Source organism: Oncorhynchus mykiss, chromosome 10, assembly GCF_013265735.2.
Source record: "Oncorhynchus mykiss isolate Arlee chromosome 10, USDA_OmykA_1.1, whole genome shotgun sequence".
Classification (NCBI taxonomy): Eukaryota; Metazoa; Chordata; class Actinopteri; order Salmoniformes; family Salmonidae; genus Oncorhynchus; species Oncorhynchus mykiss.
In genome coordinates, this window is record NC_048574.1 from 18,585,266 (window position 1) to 18,604,816 (window position 19,551).

The 19,551-nt window shown below is 43.8% G+C and overlaps 1 protein-coding gene across 3 annotated transcripts in view; it reads left to right on the forward strand.

Moving 5' to 3' along the window:
* The window catches only part of lig3 (ligase III, DNA, ATP-dependent), a 25,981-nt gene continuing 6,430 nt past the window's right edge, over window positions 1-19,551 (forward strand). For 2 of the 3 annotated variants that reach the window (XM_036989827.1, XM_036989828.1), the window contains exons 1-16: window positions 1-194; window positions 605-1,171; window positions 1,388-1,516; window positions 1,707-1,916; window positions 2,134-2,285; window positions 2,553-2,719; window positions 2,928-3,005; window positions 3,169-3,337; window positions 7,558-7,713; window positions 7,801-7,932; window positions 8,122-8,201; window positions 8,672-8,759; window positions 10,285-10,362; window positions 10,848-10,971; window positions 17,608-17,750; window positions 18,233-18,307. In XM_036989827.1, coding sequence (XP_036845722.1) covers window positions 625-1,171; window positions 1,388-1,516; window positions 1,707-1,916; window positions 2,134-2,285; window positions 2,553-2,719; window positions 2,928-3,005; window positions 3,169-3,337; window positions 7,558-7,713; window positions 7,801-7,932; window positions 8,122-8,201; window positions 8,672-8,759; window positions 10,285-10,362; window positions 10,848-10,971; window positions 17,608-17,750; window positions 18,233-18,307 — 2,328 coding nt within the window. In that variant the 5' untranslated portion in view covers window positions 1-194; window positions 605-624. The remainder of the gene's footprint in view (window positions 195-604; window positions 1,172-1,387; window positions 1,517-1,706; window positions 1,917-2,133; window positions 2,286-2,552; window positions 2,720-2,927; window positions 3,006-3,168; window positions 3,338-7,557; window positions 7,714-7,800; window positions 7,933-8,121; window positions 8,202-8,671; window positions 8,760-10,284; window positions 10,363-10,847; window positions 10,972-17,607; window positions 17,751-18,232; window positions 18,308-19,551) is intronic. The other variant, XM_036989829.1, reaches the window with a different exon arrangement.

Here is a 19,551-nt window from a genome sequence, read left to right on the forward strand (position 1 = left end):
CATACCCGCACATGCGCAAAACCCAGAAAACGCAGGCGAACAAAGAGGAAGCGTGGTAGCTAGCTAGGACTTAAAGGGAACTGAGTGTTGCCTTTTCAATGTCTGTGTAGCCTATAGCTAGCTGCTAACTAGTTTAAGCGAACCGCTTTTGTAATATGTAAGCTAATGAGCCTCCTCCCCCACTTTAAACCAAGGTAAATAACATGTCTGAGCCCATTTTGAACCTTACCACATTTGGTTAAAGTTAGCTTAAAGCTAACGTTAGCTAGGTAGCAACCAGTTAGCCAATGACTGCAATCGTGTACACGTAACGAGTTTTAGCGAGTTGTCATACTTCTAGCTTGCTACGGTTAAGTGTTCTTGTGAAACGTTCATTACTTTAGGGAGTAATACGCTACTCCATACATACTATATGGCGTTGTCTGGGCAGCATCTCCATTTCCATACACGAACTAGCTTTTCTGGATTTGTTATTAGCTAGCTAGCTGGCTAATCGCCAAAAGCGGGGGGTGGGGGTAGCTAGCTATATTCCAGGCAGATAGTTGGCTATTATCTATACTGCAATGCATCGTTGTGAATAACCTTTAACCTTTTTACATTTTAGATATCACCAAACCATATTGGATGCAGAGATTCTGTATTTCATTGGCACTTAAGACTGTCGACAATATACATTTTGGGAAACTGTGCAGGTGTCAACCCACCTGGAAACTGTTTGTCGCTTATCCCTTATCTGCAAACTTCCAAATTCTACCCCATTGTAGGGGCATCCTCCCCTATCCCTTGGACTGCCATCAGTGCACCCAGCCCCCTTGGAATCGCAGTCTTTCACTAGATTCCAATTTCAAGGTTTGCTGGCGTCACTATTGTACTAACCAGACAGACATGGCTGAACAGAGATACTGTGTGGAGTATGCCAAACGTGGCACTGCGGGATGTAAGAAGTGTAAGGACAAAATCATGAAGGGCTTGACCCGCATCGGGAAGATTGTGCCTAACCCGTTCAGTGAGTCTGCCGGGGAGATGAAGGAGTGGTACCATGTGAAGTGTATCTTTGAGAAGCTGGAGCGGGCCCGGGCCACCACTAAGAAGATCGAGGACATCACAGACCTGGAGGGCTGGGAGGAGCTGCAGGATGAGGACAAGGAGCTCATCAACAAACTTGTTGGAGGTACAACGTTTATATACTTCATTCAATATAGCAAGATTAAGTTCCACATACCGAACTGAAATGTTTTTTGTAATGCATATACTGACCGACTCATAGGATGCATGTCATGGCACTCAAGTTGGTGTTGTTCACCATGGAAGAAAATATTGACGTCTTTAAACTTTTCTTGTCATGTTAATTGAGACGCCATTTAAGAACTTGTTCATTCTCTTTCAGACTTGATGGCCAAAGCTAACACGAGCCCAAAGAAGAAGGTGCAAGCCAAGCTGAACAACAGTGGTCAGCTATCAGCTCCGCCTGCTGACCCTTCTCTGAATGCACCACGGAAGTTCTCTGGCTTCACAGGTGAGAGGGTATTCCAGTGGATGGATCAACCAGTGTGTGTGCACATCTGAAAACTAGCTAGTCCTGCTACAGAAGTGCAAATGTTTATCAGTTTCAAAACTATTTTCCTCTGTCCATTCCACCAGAACATAACCCTGTTGTATTATCTCATCTTAATTTTTTTCAATCATATTGTCCTTTTTCCAATCAGCTACTAAGGCTGGGAGCTCAAGCAGCCCAGGCCCATCCCCAGCCAAACCCATCCAGGGCAGTCCTCTTTCTGCACAGCTCTGTGACCCCAAACACAAGGATAGCCTGCTCCGGGAGTTCCGCAAGCTCTGTGCCATGGTGGCAGACAAGAATAGCTACAATGTCAAGACACAGATCATTCACGACTTCCTGAAGAAAGGCTCAGGGGGAGGTGTGTGTGTGTGTGTGTGTGTGTGTGTGTGTGTGTGTGTGTGTGTGTGTGTGTGTGTGTGTGTGTGTGTGTGTGTGTGTGTGTGTGTGTGTGCGTTCGTAGCTTAATTCATGTTGTAAATTGTACTGCATTGAATGTTGTCCTAAAATGTTGTTTTTTAAGTAGGCAAGTAGAATTACTGAAATACCTCATTTTCTTTTTCTCTTCTCCCTACTAGATAAATTCAAGGGAGATGTGTACCTGACGGTGAAGTTGCTTCTCCCAGGGGTGGTGAAGAGTGTGTACAACCTCAACGACAAACAGATAGTCAAGCTCTTCAGCCGCATCTTCAACTGCAACCAGGAGGAGATGGTGCGAGATCTGGAACAGGTCGGTGTTTGTTGAGTCCAGAACATGACAGTCAGTGCTTCTGACAAGTTATTCAGATTCATGTTCATTGTGCTAAGATTGTCCTCTTATATGACATCTCACATTGCATACACAAAACACAGCTGGGAACAAACACTAGTACATAGGCAGACATAAATGGTAGGTTATGCTGAGTAGGCGCTTTCACAACATACAGCCCATGTGGCCCCAGAATTGGGGGTTTCAGGACTGACGTGTATTGAGGATATCTTTATTCTGGGCGTACAGGGGGATGTGTCGGAGACAGTGAGGATGTTTTTTGAAGAAGGCAAGTCTTTCCCACCGGCCGCCAAGAGTCTGCTCACGATTCAGGAAGTGGATGCGTCCCTTACCCGTCTGGCCCAGTTAACCAAGGAGGATGAACAGCAGAAAGAGCTAGAGGACATATCCAAAAAGTAAAAAAAAAAAAAAAACAATGTAGACCTATACTGTACTTAATGATTTGACATCTTAAAATTCCTAGTAATTCAGTGTCTGTCCACAATTCCTACTGCACCAACATATTATGCATCAAAAGACTAAGGGACAGAGTCAACTTCTGAATATAATCAAATTATATAACTGCAGCCAAACTCACACAAGTCAACCCTGTCTTTGTTGCAGATGTACCGGCAATGACCTGAAATGTATCATCAGACTCATTAAGCATGATCTAAAGATGAACTCTGGAGCTAAGCATGTGTAAGTCACCTTAGATTTACTCCTAACCTGACACGACAACATTAAAACTCTATGCTACAACTTCTAAACCTAATATGCTAGGGCTTTCAAAGCATACATGAACTTTGAAACTTATTGCAGTATATTTGAACCCCCTTCTCAATCAAATGTATCTTATGAACAGCTTGGATGCAGTGGACCCGAATGCCTACGACGCTTTCAAGGCCTCCCGTAACCTAGGGGACGTGATAGAGCGCGTGCTGAGGAACCAGCAGGACGCCACCAACGGCTCAGGCCCCAGGAAGCTCCTCACTATTGAAGCCTCCCTCATGACCCCAGTGCAGCCTATGCTGGTGAGCTCACACACATACACACACATGCTCTCACACACACAGATGCACACATACACTAAGCAGACATGCACACACTTGCCCTCTGCATACATACTCGCCCTGTACACATGAACTTGACACACAAACAAACTCACTCTGACATACACTTAGTCAGTACACACACCTGCTACTGAATGTATACACTGACACAGTGACTGAGTGCATAGAAGTGCATAGAAGTCCGTTTTGACTATTACAACCTACCCGAATCAGAAACTGTGGATAGATGGCAGCATTTGCGCAAACCATCGCATTTAACCATGGCAAGGTGACTGGGAATATGGTTGAATACAAACAGTGTAGTTATTCCCTCCCAAGGCAATCAAACAGGCAAAATGTCAGAACAGAGACAAAGTGGAGTTGTAATTCAACGGCTCAGACATGAGATGTATGTGGCAGGGTCTACAGACAATCACGGATTACAAAGGGAAAACCAACCACGTCGCAGACACCGTCTTGCTCCCGGACGAGCTAAACACCTTTGCCTGCTTTGAGGATAACACAGTGCCACCGACGCTGCCCGCTCCCAAGTACAGTTGGTTCTCCGTGGCCAACGTCCTCGTCCCTAGTCGCGTTTACGGACATATTCAATCTCTGCCTATCCCAGTCTGCTGTCCCCACTTGCTTCAAGATGGACACCATTGTTCCTGTACCCAAGAAAGCAAAGGTAACCGAAGTAAATGACTATCGCCCCGTAGCACTCACTTCTGTCACTAATTGCTTTGAGAGGCTAGTTTAGGATCATGTCACATCTACCTTACCTGACACCCTAGACCCATTTCAATATGCATACCACCCCAATAGATCCACAGATAATGCAATCACCATCATACTGCCCTATCCCATCTGGACAAGAGGAATACCTATGTAAGAATGCTGTTAATTGACTATAGCTCAGCATTCAACACCATAGTACTCTCCAAGCTTATCATTAAGCTTGAGGCCCTGGGTCTGAACCCGCCCTCTGCCACTGGGTCCTGGACTTCCTGAAGGGCGCCCATGACTGCTTAGCCACTCATGCCTCCTACTCAATGGTCAAGTTTGCAGATGACACAACAGTTGTAGGCCTGATTACCAACAATGAGACGGCTTACAGGGAGGAGGTGAAGGCAGTTGTGCCAGGAAAATAACCTCTCCCTCAACGTTAACAAAACGAAGGACTTCAGGAGACAGCAGAGCGAGCATTTCCCTATCCACATTGACGGGACCGCAGTGGAGAAGGTGAAAAGCTTTTTCAAAAAGTTAATCGGCGTACACATCACTGACAATCTGAAATGGTCCATCCACACAGACAGTGTGGTGAAGAAAGTGCAACCTTAGGAGGCTGAAGAAATTCAACTTGGCCTGAAGACCCTCACAAACTTTTACAGATGCACAATTGAGAGCATTCTGTCGGACCCTATCACCGCCTGGTATGGCAACTGCACTGCCCGCAACCGCAGGGCTCTCCAGAGGGTGGTGCGGTCTGCCCAATGTATCACCGGGTGCACACTGCCTGCCCTCCAAGACACCTATAGCGTCTCAGGAAGGAAAAAAAAAAATATATATATATATATATATATATATATATATATATATATATATATATATATATATAAAAAAAAATCAAGGACATCAACCACCAGAGCCATGGCCTGTTCACCCCACTACCATTCAGAAGGCGAGGTCAGTACAGGTGCATCAAAGCTGGGACTGAGAGACTGAAAAACATCTATCTCAAGGCCATCAGATCACTAGCTGGCTACCACCCGGTTACTTAACCCTGCACCTTAGAGGCTGCTGCCCTATATAGACATGGAATCACTGGTCACTTTAATGTTTACATAATGCCTTAATTAATATGTATATACTGTATTCTACTGTATTTTAGTCCATGCCACTCCGACATTGCTCGTCCTAATAAATTTGATATTTCTTAACTCTTCTTTTTACTTTAAATTTATGTGTGTTGTGAATTGTTAGATATTACTGCACTGTTGGAGCTAGGAACACAAGCATTTCCCTACACCCGCAAAAGCATATGCTAATATGCTAAATTACCAATAATGTGATTTGATGGGCTCATTTAACTGTTTCAGCTGGTTTAGAAAGGGATTCTGTGATCAGAAAAACAGAATATTCCCAAGACCAATTGACTACAACTGAGAGATCTGCATAACAGAGAATGAATTCTGAATGAGAATTTGTTTTTGGTTGATCTTATGCGATTTCGCAAGCCATGCTGTACGCAAGTCACTTCAGACACAACGTGTATACACAGCAGAAATATGAATGGAATTTAAATGTATCCTCGCAGTAAAATTGTATGTTCTGTCACATTTGAAGCATGCTACATCCAGCATACCAAGTACAGAACAGTAAATATGAACAACTAGGGCACTTTCCAACCCATACAGTATTACTTTAATGTATTTTGCCCCAAGGTGAGTGGGTTATCATCCCTCAACTAAATGTTAACAAAGGTCTGCTTCAGTGTATTAGGTCCCTCTTAAACACTGAAGCAGACCTACAGTAAGACCAGGGTCAGACGTACCTCCCAACCAGGGGCCATATGTACACTGCATTTGGAAAGTATTCAGACCCCTTCACTTTTTCCACATTGTTACGTTACCGCCTTATTCTAAAATGGATTCATATAATTATTTCCCCCATAAATCTACACACAATGCCCCATAATGACAAAGAGAAAACAGGTTTTTATAAATGTTTGCTAATTTATAAAATGAATACATTATTTACATAAGTATTCAGACCCTTTGATATGAAACTCAAAATTGAGCTCCGGTATATCCTGTTTCCATTGATCATCCTTGAGGTTTTTCTACAACTTGATTGGAGTCCAACTGTGGTAAATTCAATTGATTGGACATGATTTGGAAAGGCACAAACCTGTCTAAGGTCCCATAGTTAACAGTGCCTTTCAGAGGCATGTGGTCAAAGTTATTGTCCGTAGAGCTCCGAGACAGGATTGTGTCGAGGCAGAGATCTGGGGAAGGGTAACCAAGAACAGTGGCCTCCATCATTCTTAACTGGAAGAAGTTTGGCACAACCAAGCTCTTCCTAGAACTGAGCAATCGGAGGAGAAGGGCCTTAGTCGGGGAGGGTACCAAGAACCCGATGGTCACTCTGACAGAGCTCCCATCAACACAGAGGAAAACCTTCCAGAAGGACAACCATCTCTGCAGCACTCTACCAAAAAGGCACATGACAGCCCGCTTGGAGTTTGCCAAAAGGCACCAAAGGACTCTGACCATGGAAAAACAAGATTATCTGGTCTGATGAAGACCAAAACTCTTTGGCTTAAAAGCCAAGTGTCACGTCTGGAAGAAACCAGGTACCACTCATCACCTGGCCAATACCATCCCTACGGTGAATCAGGATCTCAGACTGGTGCAAACGTTCACCTTCCAACAGGACAACGACCCTAAGCACACAGCCAAGTTAATGCAAGAGTGGCTTAGGAACAAGTCTTTGAATGTCCTTGATTGGCCTACCCAGAGCCTGAACTTGAACCAGATCGAACATCTCTGAAGAGACCTGAAAATAGCTTTGCAGCGACACTCCCTATCCAACCTGACAGAGATTGAGAGGTTCTGCAAGAAGAATGGGAGAAACTCCCCAAATACAGGGGTGCCAAGCTTGTAGCATCATACCAAAGAAGACTCGAGGCTGGAATCACTGCCAAAAGTGCTTCAACAAAGTACTGAGGAAGGGGTCTGAGTACTTACATGTTATTTCTTTAAAAAAAAAATTATACATTTGCAAAAATGTCAACTTGTTTTTGCTTTGTCATTATTGGGTATTGTGTGTCGATTTGTTTTTTTTCCCCCTCATCAATCTAATCCATTTTAGAATAAGGCTGTAACAAAATATGGAAAAGGTGAAGGGGTCTGAATACTTTCCGAATGCATTGTACAGTATGTATCAAGTGTCTCAGAGTAGAAGTGCTGATCTTGGATCAGGTCCCCGTGTCCATGTAATCTTATTCTTTGTGATTATAAAAGGCGAAACTGATCTGCACTCCCACTCGGAGACGCTTGATACATACAGACCCAGATTTCCAATGCAGAGACTGCAAACCTAGGAAGAGCTGAATACACTGAAGGCAGACCCAACTATAATTATAGGTTTCCCTAGTCCGATGTATGGGGCTAATACAAGTCACTGGTTCTCCCTCCCAGGCTGAGGCATGCAAGTCCATCCCGTACGCCATGAAGAAGTGCCCCAACGGCATGTACTCTGAAATCAAGTATGACGGCGAGCGTGTCCAGGTCCACAAGAATGGAGACCACTTCAGCTACTTCAGCCGCAGCCTTAAACCTGTGTTGCCACACAAGGTCAGACCACACACACGCATTTTCCCCTTCTGATGCCCCTTGGTGTTTTGATGCCTTTCCATATCTAACCCAAAGCCTCTGTTCCAGGTGGCCCATTTTAAAGAGTTCATCCCTCAGGCCTTCGTTGGTGGCAACAGCATGATCCTGGATGCCGAGGTGCTCCTCATCGACACCAATACCAGCAAGCCACTACCCTTCGGGACACTGGGGGTGCACAAGGTGAGCATGCCTGCCAAATGCATCTTTCCACTGACTTCTCTTTGGAGTGTACACTTGTTTGGGTTTGCGGGGCTGTCTGTGTGGGGTGAGGGGGTGTTGGCTGGTGTGTTATGGTAAGGGGGGGCCGGTGTGTGTGTGATACAGAGCAAGAGTGCGTGTCAGGAGAAATGGTTCTCTCTCCTTTTTTAGAAAGCAGCCTTTGAAGACGCCAAAGTGTGCTTGTTTGTGTTCGACTGCATCTATTTCAACGGCGTGAGTCTGATGGAGAAGTAAGTTTGTCTGTAGTCACTTCTCTCTGTAGATTTACAACACTGAGGCTTGTATTGAATTCACTATGTAAGTACATTCACTCATCCTTGAGTTGGCTGAAATAAATAAAAATAAAAAACTGCATGGACAGTTTACTTGTGTCCACTCAAATCCTATCCCTCCCTATTGTAGAAGCTTTGATGTACTGTATGTTGTGAATATCATGTTCATTGTCTGTCTGCATTAATTTCTGTTTGATCCAGTCCTTTTTAATTTTATTTTAATTTTAATTTTACACACATTCAAAGTTACAGCCTGGGTCATGTTCATTGGGGCTCACCATAGCAAAACCTTGAAACATTTTGCAGTGGAAAATGAGCTACTCTCTTATTGGAGAAGTTTAGATGGTATCTCCCTCTTTCACTCCATTTTGGAGCATTTTCTTCTGTTACGTGGCTATTTGAACTTAACCGTGCTCTCTTCTCCACAGGCCCCTGTACGAACGAAGGAAGTTCCTCCATGACAACATGGTGGAGGTTCCCAACAGGATCCTGTTCTCCGAGATGAAGCACGTCACTGTATGTAGACCCACGTCACGTCTGAAACTTTTCTCCTTTATGGCTTTATTTTTAACTAAAATCTTTGTTGACCGAGATTTGTTTGTTCTTTCGACCAATTGATTGGTCTAAATTTAACGTATTTTTCCCTATATAGACACACTCTGTATTTAATAAAATCAACTATATGTAGGCTACTGGTGCTTTAAGCACACTGATAAAAATAATTAATACACACAAATGACTCGAGGGAGCCAAGATCAAGATAACCCTCTCCTCCAGCTGCTGCTGGCCTTTGCAGATTCTGCTGTTAAGCTCCTGAAGTTGCTGATAATAGGCTACACCAGGAGTCGGCAACCTTTTCCATTTGGCGTGCCAATTTCTTACCATTTCTACCGATCTGCGTGCCAGTTTCATTATGTGATTAATCAAAATTCTAGAAGTAACTTTAATTTCCAAATATGTAAAAAATCGCTTACATAAAGCCAAACAAATAAAAACATTGCAGCCTGCAGGTAGACAATAACCTGATTTAAAAATAAATATTATATTGCCTGTGCAAGGAACTTTAAACATTGTATCAACTTGGTCCCACCTGAAGCTCCTGCTAGCAAACTTGCTACCTGCACCAGTGAGCTCTGGCCAGACACAGCTGTAGGCTATATCGGGTAGGCCTATTTTATGTTCCCACCGGATCAGAGCATGATATTTTTGTGTGATTATCGAAAGAGTGCTGGAAAGATTTTTCGAATAGGCTACTTTGAGGAACTTTTTCAATGGATGTAAAAACAGACTTTGCTTACTTGCTGTTTTGAGGCAAAGAAACAATTACTTTAAGAAGCTCTACATTTGCGCACAGGCCAGGTAGCCTAGGCCTACTTCTATGCATAATCAGGTGTGCATTCCTACTCACCATTGACGGGAGCACTCCAAACAAAAGACAATTAATAAATTGACAACTCTTAAATGGAATGAATAAAACCAAAACTTGTTCCTCACATGTGTAGCCTAGGTTGTGCGGTCCGCAAATAGTGTCCACTCCAACAAAGAGAACGGTAAAAGACTAACAATATATTGAATGCATTAACAGAAATGATCAAAACCAAACAAACTTTGTAGATTAGAAATGATGAGAATTAACGGTAAATGTACTACTGGTGTACTAAGCCCGCAGCCTCCGCAATGGATTAGTCCACTGAGACAGGTGTGAATCAGACAGGTGTCTCTTGTGCCAGATAAAAAAATAATATATATTTATTTTTGAAGGAGAGTAGTTGCATATATATATATATATTTGCAACTACTCTCCTTCAAACGTGTCTTTCGAACTTATAATTAACCAAGCCAATGGATTCTCCCATGTAGCAGAGTGAAACTGGTCACGTTCATTAGGGGACACCGTAGCAAAACATTTTGCAACGGAGAACTAAGACAAATGTTTTAGTTCACATAATACCTCCGTTTCAATCTGTTTCATAACTTTTTTGTGCTGACTGAACATGACCCTGATGTGCTGGTTGTTTGCGTTTACTGTCTTGTCTCACAGAGGGCGGCTGACCTGGCAGAGATGATCACACGGGTCATCAGAGAGGGACTGGAGGGGTTGGTCCTCAAAGACCTCAAGGTGAGACAGAAATAACTTCTAACCCGGCCCAGGAATAACCGCTAGCGCCTACCACCTAGGTAGGTACTTAATGTACATCTGAAAGATATAAGCAATTAAGGCAGCAGCGCCAATTTTGCCCTTCGATTGGCTAGGTGTAATGTTTGCTGTTTTTGCTTATACCTATCCAATCCTCTTAAATCTATTTAAGTGCCGAGGTAGTAGGAGCAAGGGGTTGTTTTTGGACTAGGCCCCTGACTACTGTACACATCTTTCCTATCGATAGCCTGTACATCTGGGGGCTTGGGAATGAGCAATTGATGTTATAAGGAACAATGTGAAACAATAAGCCAAGTCTCTATTTTTTTCTACAGCATTTTTATCTGTGGAAATGGCAAACGTGTTTATTTCTCCTGAATAGAGGGTTGATATAATGTTTTTTTTAAAAACACTCCTATGTAACAATACACAGATGTGAATTGATCATAATCTGTGTGAATTCAAAGGGCACCTATGAGCCAGGGAAGCGCCACTGGCTGAAGGTAAAAAAGGACTACCTGAACGAGGGAGCAATGGCCGACACAGCAGACCTGGTGGTGCTGGGAGCCTTCTATGGCAAAGGCTCAAACGGTCAGTATACCATATTCATTAGTAAACACCGTAGCACACCGCTTTGTAACATGAACTGTTTGCCCTAAAGACTACAATGTGATACAAACGGTTTCCGTGGTAAAACATTTAGCTATGTTTAGCACTAATTCATGCGACGTAATGCTATAGTAGGCAGTGTTTCCCAACCCTCTCTTAGGACAATCACAATGGACCACATTTTCGTTTTAGCCCTACACTGACACCTGACCTGACTGAGCTAATCAAGTATATATTTTTTTTGTCTGGCAAAAGTGGGTTGCTGTAGAAAAATGACTCGGATCAACCATGATTCTCATTTAATATATACAGTTGAAATAGAAAGTTAACATACACCTTAGCCAAATACATTTAAACTCTGTTTTTCACAATTACTGTCTTAGGTCAGTTAGGATCACCACTTTATTTTAAGAATGTGAAATGTCAGAATAATAGTAGAGTGATTTATTTCAGCTTTTATTTCTTTCATCACATTCCCAGTGGGTCAGAAGTTCACATACATACCTTAGCCACTTTAAACTTGGGTCAAACGTTTTGGGTATCCTTCCACAAGCATTCCACAATATGTTGGGTGAATTTTGCCCATTCCTCCTGACAGAGCTGGTGTAACTGAGTCAGGTTTGTAGGCCTCCTTGCTCGCACACACTTTTTCAGTCGTGCCCATACATTTTCTATAAGATTGAGGTTAGGGCTTGGTGATGGCCACTCCAGTACCTTGACTTTGTTGTCCTTATGCCATTTTGCCACAACTTTGGATGTATGCTTGGGGTCATTGTCCATTTGGAAGACCCATTTGCGACCAAGCTTTAACTTCCTGACTGATTGATGTCTTGAGGTGTTGCTTCAAAATATCCACATAATTTTCCATTCTCATGATCCCATCTATTTTGTGAAGTGCGCCAGTCCCTCCTGCAGCAAAGCACTCCCACAACATGATGCTGCAACACCTGTGCTTCACGGTTGGGATTGTGTTCTTCAGCTTGCAAGCTTCCCCCTTTTTCCTCCAAACATAACAATGGTCATTATGGCCAAACAGTTATATTTTTGTTTCATCAGACCAGAAGACATTTCTCCAAAAAGTTCAATATTTGTCCTCATGTGCAGTTGCAAACCGTAGTCTGGCTTTTTTATGGCAGTTTTGTAGCAGTGGATGCTGAGTGGCCTTTCAGGTTATGTCGATATAGGACTCGTTTTTACTGTGGCTGTCGATACTTTTGTACCTGTTTCCTCCAGCATCTTCACAAGGTCCTTTGCTGCTGCTCTGGGATTGATTTGCACTTTTCGCACCAAAGTACGTTCATCTCTAGGAGACAGAACTCGTCTTCTTCCTGAGCGGTATGACGGCTGCGTGGTCCCATGGTGTTTATACTTGCGTACTGTTTGTAAAGATGAACGTGGTACCTTCAGTCATCTGGAAACCAGACTTGTGTAGGTCCACAATTGTTTTCTGAGGTCTTGACTGATTTCTTTTGATTTTCCCATGATGTCAAGCAATGAGGCGCTAAGTTTGAAGGTAGGCCTTGAAATACATCCACAGGTACACCTCCAGTTAACTCAAATTGTCAATTAGCTTAGCAGAAGCTTCTAAAGCCATGACATACTTTTCTGGAATTTTCCAGTATGTAAACTTCTGACCCACTGGAAATGAGAGACAGTGAAATAATCTGTCTGTAAACAGAAAAATGACTTGGGTCGTGCACAAAGTAGACATCTTAACCGACTTGCCAAAACTATAGTTTAACAAGAAATTTGTGGAGTGGTTGAAAAACAAGTTTTAAATGACTCCAACCTAAGTGTATGTAAACTTCTGACTTCAACTGTAAATTGAAAAAAAATATTAACGCAACATGCAACAATTTCAAAGGTTTTACAGAGTTACAGTTCATATAAGGAAATCAGTCCTAATCTAATGGATTTCACGACTGGGCAGGGGTGCAGCCATGGGTGGGCCTGGGAGGGCATTGGCCCAAATATTTGGCAGCCATCCCCACCTACTGCGGAGCCAGGCCCTGACAATCGGGATGAGTTTTTCACCACAAAAAGGCTTTATTACAGACAGAAGTACTCCTCAACAATCCCGCAGGTGAAGAAGCCTGATGTGGAGGTCCTGGGCTGGTGTGGTCTGCGGTTGTGAGGCCGGTTAGACAGTGCTAAAATCTCTAAAAACGACGTTTGAGGATGCTTATGGTAGGGAAATTAACTTTCAATTCTCAGGCAATAGACGTGTTGTGACAACTACATAAACTCAGCAAAAAAAGAAACGTCCCTTTTTCAGGGCCCAGAATCAAAGATGATTCGTAAAAATCCAATTAACTTCACATATATTCATTGTTAAGGGTTTAAACACTGTTTCAGTGAACCATAAACAATTAATGAACATGCACCTGTGGAATGGTTGCTAAGACACTAACAGCTTACAGACGGGAGGCAATTAAGATAAGTTATGTCCACTTAGGACAATAAAGAGGCCTTTCTACTGACTCTAAAAAACACCAAAAGAAAGATGCCCAGGGTCCCTGCTCATCTGCGTGAACGTGCCTTAGGCATGCTGCAAGGAGGCATGAGGACTGCAGATGTGGCCAGGGCAATAAATTGCAATGGCTGTACTGTGAGACGCCTAAGACAACGCTACAGGGAGACAGGACGGACAGCTGATCGTCCTCACAGTGGCAGACCACGTGTAACAACACCTGCACAGGGTCGGTACATCCGAACATCACACCTGTGGGACAGGTACAGGATGACAACAACATCTGTCCAAGTTACACCAGGAACGCACAATCCCTCCATCAGTGCTCAGACTGTCCGCAATAGGCTGAGAGAGGCTGGACTGAGGGCTTTTAGGCCTGTTGTAAGGCAGGTCCACCAGATATCACTGTCAACAACGTTGCCTATGGGAACAAACCCACCGTCGCTGGACCAGACAGGACTGGCAAAAAGTTATCTTCACTGTCGAGCCGCTGTTTTGTCGGATGGTCGGATTTGCGTTTATCGTCGAAGGAATGAGCGTTACACTGAGGCCTGTACTCTGGAGCGGGATCAATTTTGGAGGTGGAGGGTCCGTCATGGTCTTGGGCGGTGTATCACAGCACCATCGGACTGAGCTTGTTGTCATTGCAGGCAATTAACGTGGTACCTTTCCTGCAGGCTCATCCTGACATGACCCTCCAGCATGACAATGTCACCAGCCATATATCTCATTCTGTGTGTGATTTTCTGCAAGACAGGAATGTCAGTGTTCTGCCATGGCCAGTGAAGATCCTGGATCTCAATCCCATTGAGCACGTCTGGGACCTGTTGGATCGGAGGGTGAGGGCTAGGGCCAATTCCCCCCCCCAGAAATGTCCAGAAACTTGCAGGTGCCTTGTTACCCTACTCTTCCACCATCTCACATCAAGAACTGGCAAATCTGGTGCAGTCCATGAGGAGGAGATGCACTGCAGTACTTAATGCAGCTGATTTTGACCCCCCCCCCCCCCCCCCTTGTTCAGGGACACATTATTCAATTTCTGTTAGTCACATGTCGATGGAACTTGTTCAGTTTGTCTCAGTTGTTGAATCTTGTTATGTTCATACAAATATTTACACATGTTAAGTTTGCTGAAAATAAACGCAGTTGACAGTGAGGACATTTTTTTTTTTGCTGAGTTTATTTTAGTGGCCTTTTATTGTCCCCAGCACAAGGTGCAATGATGCTGTTTAATCATCTTGATATGCCACACGTGTCAGGTGGATGGATTATCTTGGGAAAGGATAAATGCTGACCAATAGGGATGTAAACAAATTTGTGCACAACATTTGAGAGAAATAAGCTTTTCAATCTAGTTTTATTTGTCACGTGCCGAATATAACAGGTGTAGTAGACCTTACAGTGAAATGCTTACTTACAAGCCCTTAACCAACAATTCAGTTTCAAGAAAGTGTTAACTAAAATAAACTATTTTAAGGAAATAGAAAAATAACAAATAATTAAAGAGCAACAATAAAATAACAGTAGAGAGGCTATATACAATGGGGTACCGGTACAGAGTCAATGTGCGGGGGCACAGGTTAGTTGAGATATTGAGGTAATATGTATGTAGAGGTAAAATGATTAAGCATAGATGGAGTAGCAGCAGTGTAAAAATGGGGTGGGTTGTCAATGCAAATAGTCAGTGTAGCCATTTTGATTAGCTGTTCAGGAGTCATATGGCTTGGGGTTAGAAGCTTTTAAGCCTTTTGGACCTAGACTTGGCACTCCTGTATTGCTTGCTGTAGGGTGGCTGGAGTCTGACCATTTTTAGGAGTTTCCTTTAACACTGGGACGCTTGGCCCCAGTGATGTACTGGGCCGTACGCACGACCCTCTGTAGTGCCTTGCCGTCGGAGTCCGAGCAGTTGCCATACCAGGCAGTGATGCAACCAGTGCTCTCGACGGTGCAGCTGTATAACTTTTTTGAGGATCTGAGGACCCATGCCAAATCTTTTCAGTCTCCTGAGGGGGAATAGGTGTTGTCGTGCCCTCTTCAACTATCTTGGTGTGTTTGGACCATGTTAGTTTGTTGATGTTGATACCAAGGAACTTGAAGCTCTCAACCTGCTCCACTACGATGAGAATGGGGGCGTGCTCGGCCATCTCTTTCCTGTAGTCCACAATCAATCTCATTTTGTCTTGATCATGTTGAGGGAGATGTTATCCTGGCACCAGGCTGCCAGGTCTCTGACCACCTCCCTATAGGCTGTCTCATCGTTGTTGGTGATCATGCCTACCACTGTTTTGTCGTCGGCAAACTTAATGATGGTGTTTGGCCATGTGGTCATGGGTGAATGGGGAGTACAGGAGGGGACTGAGCACGCACCCCTGAGGGGCCTCCGTGTTTGGGATTACCGTGGCAGATGTGTTGTTACCTGCCCTTATCCCCTGGTGGCAGCCCGTCAGGAAGTCCAGGATCCAGTTTCAGTTGTTTAGTTCCAGGGTCCTTAGCTTATTGATGAGCTGTGAGGCCAGTATGGTGTTGAACGCAGAGCTGTAGTCAATGAATAGCATTCTCACATAGGTGTTCCTTTTGTCCAGGTGGGAAAGGGCAGTGTGAAGTGCAATAGAGATTGCATCATCTGTTGGGGCGGTATGCAAATTGGAGTGGGTCTAGGGTTTCAGGAATAATGGTGTTGATGTGAGCCATGACCAGCATTTCAAAGCACTTCATGGTAACAGACGTGAGTGCTACGGGTCAGTAGTCATTTAGGCAGGTTGCCTTGGTGTTCTTGGGCACAGTGACTATGGTGGTCTGTTTGAAACATGTTGGTATTCGACTTGGTCAGGGAGAGTTTGAAAATGTCAGTGAAGACACTTGCCAGTTGGTCACCACATGCTCAGAGTACACATCCTGGTAATCCGCCTGGCCCTGCAGCCTTGGAAATGTTGACCTGTTTTAAAGGTCTTACTCACATCAGCTACGAAGAGCGCAATCACACAGCCGTCCTTGAACAGCTGGTGCTCTCATACATGTTTCCGTGTTGCTTGCCTCGAAGTGAGCATAGAAGTAATTTAGCTCGTCTGGTAGGCTGTTGTCACTGTGCAGCTCACGGCTGTGCTTCCCTTCGTAGTCCGTAATAGTTTGCAAGCCCTGACACAAACAACTGTCTCGCATCGGAGCCGGTGTAGTACGATTTAATCTTTGTCCTGTGTTGACGCTTTGCCTGTTTGATGGTTCGTCGGAGGGCATAGCGGGTTTTCTTATAAGCGTCTGGGTTAGAGTCCTGCTCCTTGAAAGCAACAGCTCAAGCCTTTAGCTCAGTGCGGATGTTGCCTGTAATACATGGCTTCTGGTTGGGGTATGTACGTACGGTCACTGTGGGGACATCATCAATACACTTATTGATGAAGCCAGTGACTGATGTGGTGTACTCCTCAATACCATAGGAAGAATCCCAGAACATATTCCAGTCTGTGTTAGCAAGACAGTCCTGTAGCTTAACATCTAATTCATCTGACCACTTCCGTATTGAGCTTTAGTTTTTGCTTATAAGCAGGAATCCAGAGGATAGAGTAATGGTCAGATTTGCCAAATGTAGGGCGAAGGAGAGTTTTGTATGCGTCTGTGTGTGGAGTCAATTGTTCTCCTCCTCTGGTTGCACATGTAACATGCTGGTAGAAATTAGGTAAAACGGATTTAACTTTCCTTGCATTAAAGTCCCTTAATGTTAGTGTCCGACTTAATGAAAAAACGCACACAATAGCACATTTGGTTAGGTGCCATTGTTCAGCTTTATATGCGTATTGAACATTTTGTTTTAGTTTTTTTATCTATCTATATCTATTATCTATATTTTTTATAGGACCGCCATTTTGTGTTTTATATTTTTGTTCAGTGTACATCCACTCTAACATTAATTTCACTTATGGCAACTCATGGCTTATAGTCTGTGTACATCCCAAATGGCATCTTTCCCTTTTCCCTATTTAGTGCACTACTTTTAACCAGAGCCCTATAACTAGTGCACTATATAGAGAATAGGGTGCCATTTGGGATGTAGTCTATATATGCAGCGTCTACAGAATCTGACCATTTTGGGCTGTGGGGATAGAAAAATACCTCACTTGAATGTGTTTTTATAATGTGGTGTATGTCTCTAACAGGCGGGATAATGTCCAGTTTCTTAATGGGCTGCTATGACCCGAACTCTAAGAAGTGGTGCACCGTGACCAAGTGCTCCGGAGGCTACGATGACGCCATGTTGACCCGACTCCAGAAGGAGCTGGACGTGATCAAAATCAGCAAGGTGACTCAAGCAGCTTGGGTGGGGACTGCCCGACAGTTCACTCTTGAGTGGCCTGTTGGAGAAATAGGGTTTTCTGAATTCCAACTTGGGCCCTCAAATTCAAATCTGGACCTTGAAGCCACTTCCACTGCTTTTTTTTCATTCTTCCCTTCAAATCAGGAACTAATTTAGACCTGGGACATGAGGTGGGTGCAGTTGATTATCCGGTAGAACAGAAAACCAGCAGTAGTCCGGACATCGTAGGGTAAGATTTGAATACCCCTGACCTAGGGACTAGGCACGCCTGAATAGGCGTAAGCAGTATGGTGCAAATTTCACCAAGTCTATCAGAAGTCAAGATGGAGCGATTTACCATGCTGTTTAAACCTATTCACTCATTTCAGATATACAGGAGTGCCTAGGGGCTAGGAGGGTATTTAAAATTCACGAAGTATGAGGACTGTTCTTTAATGTTTATGTGTACATCTCATTTCTGTCTCCAGGAACCCAGTAAAATCCCTGGCTGGTTGAAAATCATCAAGAACTATTACCCTGATTTTATTATCCGCGATCCTGAGGTGAGATTTAATATTGTTTAATGCATTTTAATCTCCCACTGCATTTTATTCAGAGACAAAAATTGTGAATCTCCAGACTTCTTTAGGCTTTTCAGTTAAGTTAGGCTCTCCATAGTGGAGTGGCAGGTAGCCGAAAGGTTGCTGGTTTGAATTCCTGAGCTGACTAGGTGAATAATCTGCCGATGTGCTCTTGAGCAAGGCACTTCACCCTAATTGCCCCTGTAAGTCGCTCTAGATAAGAGCGTCTGCTAAATGACAAAAATGTAAATGTGATTTAGATGTGGCTTTGAGTCATTTATACAGTGGCATGTGAAAGTATTCACCCCCTTGACATTTTTCCTATTTTGTTGCCTTACAAATAATTCCAGGTTGTAACCTGGAATTAGTGGATTTTTGGGGAGTTTGTATCATTTGATTTACACAACATGCCTACCACTTGTTGCTTTAGCAGTATGCTTGGTCATTGTCCTGCTGGAAGGTGAACCTCTGTCCCAGTCTCACATCTCTGGAAGACTGACACAGGTTTCCCTCAAGACTTTCCCTGTATTTAGCGCCATCCATCATTCCTTCAATTCTGACCAGTTTCCCAGTCCCTGCCAATGGATGGTGTTCTCAGAGTGATGAGGTGGTGGGTTTGTGCCAGACATGGTGTTTTCCTTGATGGCAAAAAGCTCAATTTTAGTCTTATCTGACCGGAATTCCTTCTTCCATATGTTTGGGGAGTCTCCCACATGCCTTTTGGCAAACACCAAATATGTTTGCTTATTTTTTTTCTGGCCACTCTTCCATAAAGCCCTGCTCTGTGGAGTGTACGGCTTAAAGTGGTCCTATGGACAGATACTCCAATCTCTGCTGTGGAGCTTTGCAGCTCCTTCAGGGTTCTCTTTGTTGCCTCCCTGATTAATGCCCTCCTTGCCTGGTCCGTGAGTTTTGGTGGGCGGCCCTCTCTTGGCAGGTTTGTTGTGGTGCCATATTCTTTAATTTTTTAAATAGTGGATTTAATGGTGCTCTGTGGGATGTTAAAAGTTTGCGATTTTTTTATAACCAACCCCGATCTGTACTTCTCCACAACTTCTCCATACAAGTCCCTGACCTGTATGGAGAGTTCCTTGGTCTTCATAGTGCCGCTTGCTTGGTGGTGCCCCTTGCTTAGTGGTGTTGCAGACTCTGGGGCCTTTCAGAACAGGTGTGTGTATATATACTGAGATCATGTGACACTTAGATTGCACAAAGGTGGACTTTAT